Below are 13,469 nucleotides of genomic sequence, written 5' to 3' on the forward strand. Positions count from 1 at the left end.
CAGACAGCTCAATAACATCATGATACTAGAGCAGTTGAGGCTGGACAGACAGGTTTTTGAGTTTCAAGTTCACTGAGAATAGTGTTATTAATGTCAACATGTTGTTTGAAGCTGAGGGTGTTGTCCAGTGTGATGGCCAATTGTCTGACTGCTTAAACCAACTTTGCAGCCTCACTGTGAAAACACATAAATGTAAACCCGAACACTGAGTCATCTACCTCAGATGTAACCTGTTGCAGTTGCAGCTGTGCATGACTGTGACTAACTCGACCATTTTTGCGTGCACACGGAGAGGAGTGGTCTCTACAGGAAAATGATAATAATGGCACAAGTCAGAAGATAAAAGCGTGTTTGTTTAAACTCTCGCTTTGCTTCTATTTCTGATAAGAAAGCACTCTGGCACTCTGCTGGTGATTACAGCGGTGCAACTCCAAAGTCTCTAAGCAGGGACTTAAATATTAAAAACTTCATTTCAGCACAATATGTTGTTGCTTAAAAGATTTACAGGGATACTGAGCACCAGTTACATTAACACCAAACCGCTTTGTCAATCCTCTCAACTCTATTTCACAAAAATGCAGAACTGGAACAGTTTATATTGTAAAGCAGGATTCTACTACAAAAAAGCTCCAACTCAATCTATTTACCCTATTCTAAGTTATTATTTTAAAACAAAAGTTAAAAAAAATGTGCTGTTTTGTTTTTTTTACATTTCAGAACAATGTTTTCAAAGTAGGGGAGGAGGGTGAGATTATTTCAGCAGTTCCAGGGAAACCTGAACAGCTAAACAACTGGAATTATCTCCCAAGTCACTGTCAGACACAATTACAGAGTAATCCCACCTGAGCTTGCTGTTGCCTCGGTTGTAGCTGAAGGATGCTGTGCGGCTGCTGAGGGACACAGGGTTTTTAATTACAGACTCTAGGGAAGGGCTCTTCCTCATAAGGCTGTTAGGTTTTAGGTCTTCCATGCAGCCTGACAGCTTGTCTGGGGGATTGAAGAATGCAACAAAGTGAAGGATGTGAGGAGTGAGTCAGAAACAGAAGGACCACAATATACTTTAACTTTAATATACTTTTAAAGCACATTTGAAAAATCACACTGTATGCATAAAAGTAAAACACTGCAGGAACAGTATGGGTAAAGTGTGAACATTCAAGAACAGGGCATGAAAAAAAGAAACAACAAATGGAAATGGAAAAGCAAATTTATAGGTAACTTTAGGAATGATAAGAAAAAGTTACACGTTTTTCAGATCTACACAGAAATATCTCTGTACCTTTAGTTTTCAGCTTTGTCCTCAGAACAATCAAAATGACCCTGTCTGAACAAGTCTATACTGTTACCACTGTCTCTAAAAAGAAACTGAAAAGTAATGAGTAGAGAAATCTTAAAAAAAAAAAAAAAAACACAATACGAAATAAGATCAGGAGGTTGATGCAATCTTTTGGTGTGCTGTTTTACTGAAACAGTTCAGTTCATTAAAGATCAGTGGAAAGAGATGAAACACCTGCTGACAGTAGACGTAGACAATTTAAGAGCTTGTCACAATAAAATCAGAAAACTACCCACAAAAACAACTGTAATCGGATGTTTCCGTGAAGCAGTTCCTCCCCATTTAACTTTCTGTATAGACTAATTACATCTGACATACCAGCCTGTCGGGCACTGACTCATATCAGTACTCTGGCTGACTGTACACTCACATAAAAGCAGAGAGTGAGGCCCTTCATTTGTTCCTGTGCAACTGTTAAATAAAATAAGGAAACACATGAATTAAACACCATGAGCACATACCATAAACCACCTCTATGATACATACCATGAGGATGAGAGAATTCTCCCTGATTGATTCTTTTTTCCAGTGACTTTGATAGCGGCTTTATGTATGAATGTCTCTAAAGGAACGTAAAACAGAACATGGATCTCATTATATCAGAGTCTAAAACTATATCACATGGAGAAATTTTTAAGGGAAAATGTCTTAGAGTATACCTGGATGGGGGAGACGGCAGCAGCAGGTGCTGTGCGTACAGGAATCCCACTCAGCGGGCTCCTTGGCGAGGAATGCATCTTAACTGTGTGACCTGGTCCATCTGAGAGACCAAACAACATACATTGATTACTCGTTCAAAAGAGCTTTGAGTATCATTTTCTAGTAAATAATTAACACATTCATTCTGAGACTTCATAATGCCACATAGAGGACAAGCAGTGTATGGCAGCCTCTCTCTTTGTTTAGATCACAATCAAACAGCATTGTGCCTCCAGTAATGAGCCAATCTCAGCTGATACAATTAAACTGTGGCTTTTATTTAGTTAAAATTCTGGCATCGCTGTGTGTTAACCTAACACTGAACACCGATGCATCTGGGAAGTCCATAGTAAAACATTCATTTTTTTTTAAAAAGTGGTTATTAATGTTAATTATTAGAATATAATTTATTATGTGACAAATACTGAGCAACCATCCCCAGTCAACTTAAATGAAATTAGATGAGATCAGTGGCAGATTCATCCAACGCACGGGTGTCAACCTGATTCTACTGACAATCACCATTGTCCAACCCGCCTGAGGTCATTTCAGGCCACATAATCCAGCACAACTGTGCAGGACTTTGATCCAGAGAAACGACAGATATCCACGCTGGAAATCTCACCAGCTGTTCTCCTCTATAGACACACTGCTGTAGTGAACTCCCTGTGAGAGGATGTATGTGTCTATGTGCATGTGTGTGTGTTGCGGTGCTCAGTGCTCACTCTGTCCAACAGTATCAAAGGACTTAATGAGGGATTTGACAGTAGCTCCGGGCTCTGAGTCGGCATCTCCACTGGCGTCGGTGGGTGTGGTCGGGATCATGGAGATGCCGCACCAGTGACGGCTGTTATCGGAGTCGGACACTCTCACCTCATCACCTTGGGACCTAACAGACAAAACGAACATGGTTGCTGTGTAGAGACATACACAAGACATACATGAGACAGCATGTGCACTTGTGAACCAGAGATTGGACTTTCAAAACCCTCGCTTTACTCACAGGATAACCTGCTGATTAGAATGAATGTTTCAAAACAGCCTTTAAGTATATTGACAAGATCATGTGATCATAGTTTGATCTCAAGAACTGTAAATAACTGATGACCTGCTGCAGATATACACATCTAAAAAAGACAAAATCTGAGCAATACACTTTCTACCCATTAGCCCAGGTGACCACTGGACTACAGGTTATAGGGTAAGGGATTTGGAGAGTCTTTATCAGTGATGGATGAGGAACGAATGACAAGTAAGGAATTTCTGTCTCAAACATTGTAATCAACTCACCTCCAAAGACAGTAAACAGAGTTACACAACAACAACAGCTGAACCGGTGTAATTTCATTTATTCAATGACCTAATGGACAACAGTCAAACAGATGTACAATACACAGTTTTTTAATCTTTCACAGGCATAAAACCAGTCACAAGTTTTTCCGAGTCCTTCTCTGAAGAATAAATTAACAGCACATTCACTGAATTGTTCATTAAAATGGCGTTACTATAGACAGAAAACGACCTATCGCACTCTTACCATTGCATCTTTTTTTGTTGTGTTGTTTTTGAGCATAACCAAATGTTGACATTTTGAGTACCAGTGCCTGGTACAACAATATGGCTTTTAATAAAAATGCAATATCTGTGATAAAAGTTGGAATTTAAGTAGAACCTGAGATCCAGCAACCATATTCTATTTCAGTACAGAACATTCTGTAAGGGCTTGGCTCAGATATTAAATAAATCAACCATCGGATAAGTGACATATCTTTCAAAATGAGTGACACCACAGTTCGAATATGTGATCCATTAAAAGGATGTCAGAGAAATCTCTAAATATACTTAAAGTGAACAACGATTGTTCGATAAAGTGTCAGAGCCCTGAGTGACCTCTGACATTCAAATGAGTGACAGACCTTTTGCAATCTACAATTTGTCAGTAATGTTGCTGAAAAGTGGAACGATAGAAAATGAATTCAACTCATCATTTGACATCTGCTTTAAGGGAAAAAAATGATCCCTTCAGGAACCTGTAGCACAGTCTTCCTGGTCTTTGGGTTTAAATGGACCAACAACCCTCTGGTTGGTGGGAGGAGAGTAAAAAATGACTGAGGTACAGCTGTCAGTGTTTGTGGCAGGTCTAAAATCTAAGTTTGGCAGTGCTCTGGATCTACCAGCATGGCTAACCTCAACATAGTTCTCACTATTTTAACTGACAGAAAGAAATAATATACATTACTGTGTAAATTTAACAAAGAGAGCGAGCAGATGATAGCAGTATACCCACATGAAAGTCACCCGTTTCTGGTAATTGTGTGATCTGTAGTGCCATCTCATGGCTAAACATGACACTGCATTCAGTTTTATTCCAACTACAGGACCAAAGACCAAACTTAGGTCTTAAAGTGAAGTTTTCTTTTGTTCTTACACGTCATAAATGTTACGTTTTAAAGTACAGAAACAGGTCAAAGTGAAAGTTCTTTGATACAGAAATAGTAAGAAAAGAGCCACCTAGTTTTTAGGTAACAGACTTTCATTTCTGCTGCGTTGCTCTTGCCTTGAAATCTGGATTTTCCAATGTTACAGTCTGCCTTTGTTTGGCAGAGTGCTGGAAATCTTTCAGCTTTGCCGCTGGCTGAACACTTACCAGAATTTTTCATACTTCACCTTTTTTTTTTTCCCATGGTACTTTTTTGCAACAGGTCACAAATGTTCTATCTTCTCATCTCTCCAAAAGGCACAAAGCAGCTTCGCACAGTATAAAAACAAACATATGGCATTGATTCGACACAGGTTGAGAAAATTACAAACATAAAGAGTACATTCATCGAGAAATAAAAACACAGTATTATTATTCAAAAGGTTCCAAAATGTAAAGGTGTGGAGAAATGGAAACCAGACTCTGTGTCATGAGACTTTGTGTACTGTATCTACACTGCTCACTGTGGCTTTGAATGAGACTGGTTCACCACGTTACATTTTGAAGGACACAGAAAGCTAATAAGTGCAACAATAACACTGTCTTCACTTGGTGCTGAGGTGGAGGGCACTTCTCTAGTGCCCTTCTACTGCAGTCTTGGTATCAAAAGTGGCTCCAGTGCTTATTCTGAAAAGAAAAAAAGAGGGAAGATGAACTGCTGTTTACAGTTACTGTGTAAAGACTATTTTAAACATTTATATGTGCATTGTACATGTGCAGCAAAACTAAAGACTTTTCTAGGGACTAGGGACATTTCTTCTTAACATGTTGTCATGAAATGCAGATTTCTTGGCACTGTTGGCCGTTTATAACTGCTCCATGCATACCTCATTGGATTAATAAGGTCACTCATAATGTCAAGTGTGACTAAATCACCCGGTGATGAAGACACTATGCAAATGTATCTGAAGCAGATGATGCATAGCATGAGTTTAATCCAGTCATGCCGTGCAGACCATCTTGCTATTTAACCAAAAACAGTAGGAGGGTTATTCATCCAAAGAACAGCAGGTGGCACCAGATACATGTATTTGAATGACAGGTTTAAAGAACCAGGCAAAGCAAATCAAAAAAGGTAAAAGACAGTCCTGAAGGTGCAGTCAGCCAGCATATGGAAAGACAGACAGAGTCAGACAGGCTGAAGCAGCAGCACAAAGCCAAACACAGATAGGAAGAAGGTCAGTGAGCAGCAGCACACAGGGCAGGGAGAGGCAGGCTGGCTGAGAGAGGGCTGACAGGGCAGGGAACTCACCTGGACTTTAATTAGGGAGGCTTGTCAGAGGGGACATCTTTGACAGAGTCATCACAGGGAGCTGCTGGAGGTGGGGAGCGGACGTAGCGTAACAGCTAATCTTGGGGAAAGTTTGCTGATTTAGCCATGGACTGAAACCAGTAATTTAAGTACTGTACTATATTCACGAGGACTGCATATAATTTGAACAAGACATATTTGGTTTTAAACCAAATATTACTACCTTTATCATACTACAACTGCTCTCATAAGATGTGTGAGGTGATGTAGTAAGAAGGACAACGTTTCATGTAGAAATCGTTTGGAGATATTTTGCTTGCTTAAAGATTTATACCACGACTGGCCACGCAGATAAACAGAGTGCTATACAGTAGCAAAACTAAGCAGACTGTGCCACAGGTACAAGTATACTGACCCGGCATGATAATGAAAGGGGCACAACACTGTCAAAAACACCATGGCATCTGCACGCTCAAACACTTGTATACAGTTCACTCACACACAAACCAACGCCACGCTCCTCATAAAATACATCAGTCACGTTACTGCATGGCCACAGTGCAACAACACTACATGAAATCTTAAACAGCATGATACATTGGTGTGAACCATTTTCAGTGAAAAGTACAGACAGGACAGTGGTTTCGGGGCTGCATCGTAACAACTGAATCAAAGCAGTATCTGTACACTGAGCAGATCTGCCACCACGTCTGCCTTTTTTTATAATAATAATAATAATAATAATAATAATAATAATAACAATAATAATAATCTTTTTCTAACAAATATACTGTAGTTTATTGTGAAGTATGAGGTTTGAATGTTACCACAGGGCAATGGTCAGTGTGGAAGAGGGAGACAGAGAGGGCAGCAGCTTAAAGGAGTAGAATACACAGAGGGAAATACCACAGGAGACTGCTCATTTACCGGCAGAGTCTGCCAAATCTCAGGAAGCTAAACTCTGAAACAGATTTTATCTTGTGAAATACCAAGATATGAACTAAATAATTCTACCCTGCTTTGATACCACATTGGAATTTTAGAAACTTCTTAAGCAAGCGACTCTTGGGAGTATATATCACTGTTTGTACTACATGCATAAAACATGGCACTGAATGAGGATATGGCAAGACTCTAGCAGGTATTTCATCTCCATATTGTATTTAGAGAGAAAGGAACTGCAGCCCGATGCTAAATGAGGGGAGGGGTAGGATTTTGGGGGTTTGGGGGGTGGTAGTGTGGTGGAGATGGTACCTGACTCCCTGCAGGGCCTCTAGGTCTGCAGAAAGCTTTGCGTTGCGATCCTGCTCCTCCTGCAGCTGCCTCCTGAGTGCACGCAGCTCCTGCTGAGCCTCCACCTTGATGTCATTGGCTACCACCACTGCCGTCTGGAGGTCCGCCTGGAACCGGCGCCACTCCTCTTTTTCATCCTAAAGACACAAACCTTTGGATGAAGATTTATACTGCGCAGGTAGACTAAAATATGGACATTCATAGTCAGTAATCATCAACTGATGCAAGAAATGATTGTGAACCCTTTGGATTTAGTTAAATGTCAGAAATAAAATGAAATCTAACAATAGATATATGAAAACTGAGAAAGAAATGATACACAAACCATTGTACTTTCTTGTCTATTTACTGAAGACACTGCATTTACAGTTTAGGCTGAGAAAAAAACGATATGGATAATGATTGTGTTGTGACTATGATTGTTTTGTCACATCACAATCCATATTTTGTTAGCAACCAAATTTCAAGTCTAGAAACCAGTAATTTAAATAACTCCTAAGGCTAGAAAGAACCACCTCAAAGGAAAAGGAACAGGAAAAAAAAAAAAATACTGTTTGGATCTGAACCACAAAAGAGAGGCTGAACAGCAGGTGGTTTGCAGCACGAAACTGACACAGAAAAAAGAACTGGAGATAGAACTAGGCACTGAGGTAAAAATATGTTGGTCTATATTCAGTGTTGTAAAGGCAAAGATCAGCACCTTGCAGATTACAGTTTTTGGCTATGTAGCCACTACATTAAAGGCTTGTACCGGATAAAGCTTTCCCCTGACTACCTTGATTTATTTTGGGAATTTATGCCTTTTCAACCTGGAATCCACAACTAGATTTTCAAAATTTCAAACTAGCATCTAGAAAGACCTGGGTGTCCATCAAGCAACATGTTAGGAAATAAGGAAAGATCATTGGCCGAGGGCTGTAGAAAATGTCAAGGGGGTGAAATTCCAGGATGATGATATCTGATGTACTTGATAATGTCTAATGAAAAAAAAACAGCAAACAGAAGTGATGTTCACAGCAGAATACCACGGAGAAAGTCAGTGCCTGCCAAAAAACACAAACTGAACAGCCTACCTGCATGTTTAACAATGCTACAGGAACAATACATGGTGGGGAGATTTCTCCAAGGTCAAACACTTTGGCAAAAAGATGGGGAAAAACTGAGCACCAGGAGATCATCCTGACCTTAAAGTGATACTCCACCCAAAAAGTATCATTTGAGTATTTCTAACTCAGCCATGTAAGGATGATGGATGGCTGTACAACAGAGTCAGTACATTCAAATTTGTTATGGCAGGAAAAGGAATCAAACCTTCCACAAAAAAACTTTTCAATCCAAGACTGAAATGTAATCTACTTTTCTGTTTTTCATATGTATATTTATTTTATTCAAAACATGCATCATTTTACCACAGTATGGCTACTGCTTCTGTGTCATACTGCAGCTCTCCTCAAAGCTCTTAAGCCCTGCCAGAAGTGGCACATTTGATTCTAAGGCAGTTTTGCTTTTATTACACGTCTGAAAGTAGAGAGAGAGACAGGAAAAGAGACAAAGATAGACCTGATCTCAGGATGTCACAACCACATGTTGTGTGGTTAAAATAGCAAAGTGAGTCAGCAGGTCATCCTCAATTTGAACTTCTGAAACTTTCTTTAATATTATCTTTAAAATAAATGGAAGGTTTTTTGTTTTGTTAACAATGGGCTTATGCATTCAGCCTCTGATGTCTAAAATGCTATAATAATTTATTAAAAATAAAATAAAAATTAGTAAATCACAGCACCACAGATGTTATAAAGGAGCTTTATGGGTCTGCATGTCAAAGCTTTCTTACCTTCATCTGTCTGTTCAAGACTTTCAGCTGCCGCTCTGCTTCAGCTTTCTGCTCCTCCAGCTTTTTGACAAGATCTGCAATGACAAATTCAAGGATTTTGAGAACCACTTCCCAACCTCGATACTGCAGACTCAGGCAGAATTTCACATTTTAAACACAGCACTCACTGCACAGCTTTCAGTGCGGTGAAGATACAGCAGCCAGTCTACGGCATAAAGGTTCATATAGAAGTAACAGTTACTTCTGGACTATTAAATCTGTTAAGGAATGTTTCTCATTGTAGTCGTAATGATCGTCCGCCCTGTTTATATCAATGGAAATATACTAAATATTACAAATCACTGACTGATTAATTTGTCTAGATTATGTTTAACACTGCAGCTTAAGACTCCACAGAGCTGTAGTGAACTGAATGGGCAAAGAAAAAAACGTACTCTCCATGTCCAGGACGGCTTGGTTGGTGTGACAGTTGACGGCCCTCTGCTGCTCCACCTGGTCCTCCAGTTCAAAGATGGTCTCCTTCAGCTCCTTCACCTGGTTCTCAGCCTGGATGCCAGCCTCCTCCAGGGAAGTGACCTGGCTGCTGAGCTCCTGCTCCCTCCTCTCGGCCCACTCCTGAACCTGCTGGCATTTAGCTTCCACCTGTGCAAGAGTGCAAATTTGTGTGACTGTGGTGGGTTTAGTGTAGAAATGGGTTAAAACAAAGAGGCAGCATTTCATGTTTAAATGATTGCTGGCTGTCTTTGTGCTGATTAGGTGGGAACACTTATATCGCCTTTGGTTCAAGAAATAATTTATGATAACTTCCAGACATATTTGGGGCGTAGTGTTTCAGTCTGATCTTGAATTATCACCTTTATTTCACATGTAGATAAAGGTGAATGTAATAATAAAAGCAGCTGTGCTGGAGACCACACAGTATGATTCACACAACCATGTTTGACAATGTCTGTTTGGTCATAGTGTAAATAGGTGTCAGGCAAGGACTCATGGAAATAAGTTTTCAGTACTGTGAGTCACTGAGTCAGAATACCATGATGATTGCAGCCGTTCTGAGAGATGACACTATGAAGCAGATCTCTGTAAGTATAATATACTAAAATAAGTACATGATGTTACGCAGGACGCTCTCCAACTGACACCATATGGCTCTAATGGATTAAGAAGTTTGTGAGTGAAGTTATGGAGAGGCCTCGCCCTCACACCCATGTGGCGGAGGACAGGAGTGTGACTCAGAGGGTCACACACTGGCGAACCACCCTACTGCTGGCACCACAGTCACAGTCCAACTATGACAACATCACTAAGCTGATGGTGACACGCCTCACTTTGGAGCAACAACCACCAAAATGACCACAGACCCACACTCGCTGAGCTTCTCTGGTGTGTGTGTGGTTTTTAAGGGGAAAACCAAAGTGAGGTCTGAGAGACATATGAAAACAGTTTGAGTGAAAATGAGTTCATGTGCTGCGGTGGTAAAGAAAAGTACCCAACACCAGCTGTCAACCCTGTTTAATGGTCATGTTCAAACCATGGTGGAAGATTTGTGTCTTCATTTTCATATTCAATAGGTAGTGACTGAGCCAAGACTTATTAAAAAATGTCATGGTTGCCCATTTGACTAACATTTTGTAATGATTAGCATCAGTAATACACTATTATTGAACAAATAACTCACATTTTTGTTTCTTTCAATGCCATTAAAATGACTGTGAGTGAACTGCTTGCTTTGTTTTTTCATAGTTGGCTTAAACGTGGATGGAGAGATTGTTTTTTGGGGAATCCCTGAACGCCCTGTCAAACACAACACAACTACTGAGCTCACTACGATAACAAAACGTTTTCTGAACATAGTGAGTACAATGCAGTGGAAGCAACCAAGTGGAAAATGTTTTAACTGCACAGAGACATTCTCTAATCAGAGAACTGTCCAGTTTTAAACACACTCATACTTGCTGACATTCATCTCTAAATATTGTCTCCAAACAACATGTTATATTCAATGATAAATGCTAATGCTTTCTTGGTTTTCATCCGTAAGTAGTTTTTAAATAGCAAAACATGAAAACTGAGTTGTAACCTTGCATCCCTCCTACCTTGGACATTGTGGCCTGCACATGCTCGGTCTCAGCCTGGGCCTGTAGCAGCTCCTGCCTCAGCTCTGTCAGCTCCACCTCCAGCCTGTCCCTCTCAGTGTGGGCTGCCTTCAGCAGGTTCTGCAGCTCAGTGCTGTCACTGGCACTTTGCATGGCCTTCAGCTCACCCACCTTTTGTCTCTCAATGTCCACCTGCGCTTTCAGTCTACTGTTTTCCAGTCTGAGACAGTCTGCTGTCGCCTTCTGTTCCTCTGCAGCTTTTGCTGCCTGACCTCCGATTTCTAGCTCCCTGTCCAGCTGGGCCTGCAGCCTGTCCACCTCCTCTCTGAGGCAGCGCACCTGGCCTTGGGCCTCCTGGTGCTCCTCCTCCAGAGCCCGCAGGCTGCCGGTCAGCTGCTGCTGGATGTCCACCAGCTTCTCCCGCTCAAAGCGTGAGCTCTCCACCAGCTCGGCATACCTCTGCTCCAGCTCGGCCAGCCGAGGACCATGGCTACCCAGCTCCTCCTCCCTCTGGGCCTGAATTTGGGCCTGCTCCTGAAGTCGGACAGCCAGCGCCTCATTCTTCTGGGCCAGCACCTCCAGACGTTCTCTCTGCTGTTGAAGCGAAGTCTGCAGGAGGCGCTTCTCCTCCGTCAGCCGCTCATTCTCAGCCGTCAGTTCCTGCACCACTTGCTGCTGGTCGCCCAGCTCCTGCAGAGTTGCCTGCAGCTCCTCTGCTGTGCTGTGGTGGCTCTCCTCCATCTTGTGAATCTGTTCTGTTAGGCTCTGCACTGACACATCCTGCCCCCGTGCACTGGATACTGCCCCTGCAGCAATGACTTCACAACTTGCACCACTGCTCACTGATTCTGAGCACGATGGGATCTTCTCAAACTCTGAGGAGTCGGGTGATGGTGAGTCCTTGGTGATGTCAGAGCTGGAAGAGACAGAGGTTTTGAGTGGGCTGGTGGTAGATGGGAGACTGTCTTGTTGTGGAGCCGAGGAGTTGGAGTCTGAGGGCAGGCCATTCACCAAAGGCTTGGAGGGGGAACTTGTGTTTGCACTAGAGAGCGGAGAAGCTTCCAAGCAAAGCAGCTTTTCCTTCAGTGCCTGGTTCTCCTCCCTGAGAGCTGCCAGCTCTCTCTGAAACTTCCCATTCTTCTCCCGCAGCTCTCCAACCAGAACGAGGGCCTCCGTCACCTGTCCCTGCTCCCGATCTGCAGCAGGCTCTTGGCGTGAGATAGAGTTGGGTGAGGGTGAAGAGGAAGCAGTGGTGGCTTTACCTTTGCAGCGCTGCAGCTCCATCCTGAGATTGCTGATCTCTAAGTCTTTAGCCTTGGCCTCAGCCAGTAGCTCTTTCACCTGGTTCTCCAGAAGGCCCCTTTCTTGGCCCTCTGCATCTCCACGGGACTTGGTTGAACTACGTGTCTGCTTTGCCAGGGTGGAGAGGCTGGAAGTGCTGGCACTGGAAACCATTCTCTTAGTGGAAGAGCTCCTAAGCTGGTCCCTCAGGGAGATGCGGTCTCTTGTTACGGTAGAAGGGATTTCTCTAGGGGCTGGGATACCGGACTTCTTGGCTGCTTGAACACCTGCAACACAGACCACAACAAAAGAACTTATTGACACAGTGATCAAGTCAGAATTTACCTTAGTCCATTCACAAAGCAGCTGATCGAGCTATCTGATTTATAACTGTAAATACAATATGAAAAGCCTATTTTACTGGCTAACTGAGTTTTAGTTCATAAGTCACAAAGTCTTCTTATATGCCAAACTATGAAACTATCAAATTATCCCTTGAAAGTTAAAATATCAGAACCTTGTTAGTAGTTGTTAATAACTGTAACCTACATTCACCACTGAGCGACAATAAATGGAAAAAAAATCTACATCATTAAACTCCAGTGACATAAAAAGAAAATAGAGCTACAATATGTGCAAACTTATGTATGCAACCAACAATGCATACATTTACAGAATATTTATAAAGTCATAACAGGCTAATTGAGTTTAGACCAGTCAAAGTGAATGATCAAATTAGATACACATTCAATTCTAAAATGAAATATACATTTAGATAAATCAAATTAACATAAAGATCCACTTGGACTGCAAATGTTTTTGCCAGCGGTGATTTAACACAGATTCCAGTTTACAGTCAGGAAATTCTTAACCATAAAAAGTTAAGGTCAAGTTTCTTTTCTCAGTAGAGCCACTGTATAGCAGGCTGGACACTGAAAAGCGAGAGTTAATAGAATCAGCATACAGACGTGCTGGGACCATGAATTTGTTGACATCGTGTAATGACACTAATTGAATAGACAGTGTGTCACATCCAGATACTTGTATTATTCAGCAGTTTCACATTGATGGTCACTGTACCCTATTCACATATTCTCTGTTTGGACAACAGAGCATCTGCCTGGCACTGTCTGTCTGTTGCTGTCTGTGGTCATTCATTGTCACAGCAGGGCTTAACTGTGGCATTTCAAAAGGCAGCA

General features: G+C 41.7%; 1 protein-coding gene across 4 annotated transcripts in view; it reads right to left on the reverse strand.

Annotated features, from left to right (window-relative positions):
- specc1 (sperm antigen with calponin homology and coiled-coil domains 1) overlaps positions 1 to 13,469 on the reverse strand; it is a 65,191-nt gene that overhangs the window by 17,913 nt on the left and 33,809 nt on the right. For all 4 annotated transcript variants that reach the window (XR_005895082.1, XM_041052500.1, XM_041052499.1 and 1 more), the window contains 8 exons: positions 10,990 to 12,557; positions 9,328 to 9,535; positions 8,894 to 8,967; positions 7,021 to 7,196; positions 2,761 to 2,924; positions 1,996 to 2,096; positions 1,823 to 1,898; positions 843 to 987 (listed from right to left, as the gene is read on the reverse strand). Coding sequence is in view for 3 of the 4 variants with exons in the window: in XM_041052500.1 (XP_040908434.1) it covers positions 843 to 987; positions 1,823 to 1,898; positions 1,996 to 2,096; positions 2,761 to 2,924; positions 7,021 to 7,196; positions 8,894 to 8,967; positions 9,328 to 9,535; positions 10,990 to 12,557 (2,512 nt within the window). In the remaining variant the exon portion in view is untranslated. The remainder of the gene's footprint in view (positions 1 to 842; positions 988 to 1,822; positions 1,899 to 1,995; positions 2,097 to 2,760; positions 2,925 to 7,020; positions 7,197 to 8,893; positions 8,968 to 9,327; positions 9,536 to 10,989; positions 12,558 to 13,469) is intronic.

The sequence above is a fragment of the Toxotes jaculatrix genome, chromosome 12, assembly GCF_017976425.1.
Source record: "Toxotes jaculatrix isolate fToxJac2 chromosome 12, fToxJac2.pri, whole genome shotgun sequence".
Taxonomy (NCBI): Eukaryota; Metazoa; Chordata; class Actinopteri; family Toxotidae; genus Toxotes; species Toxotes jaculatrix.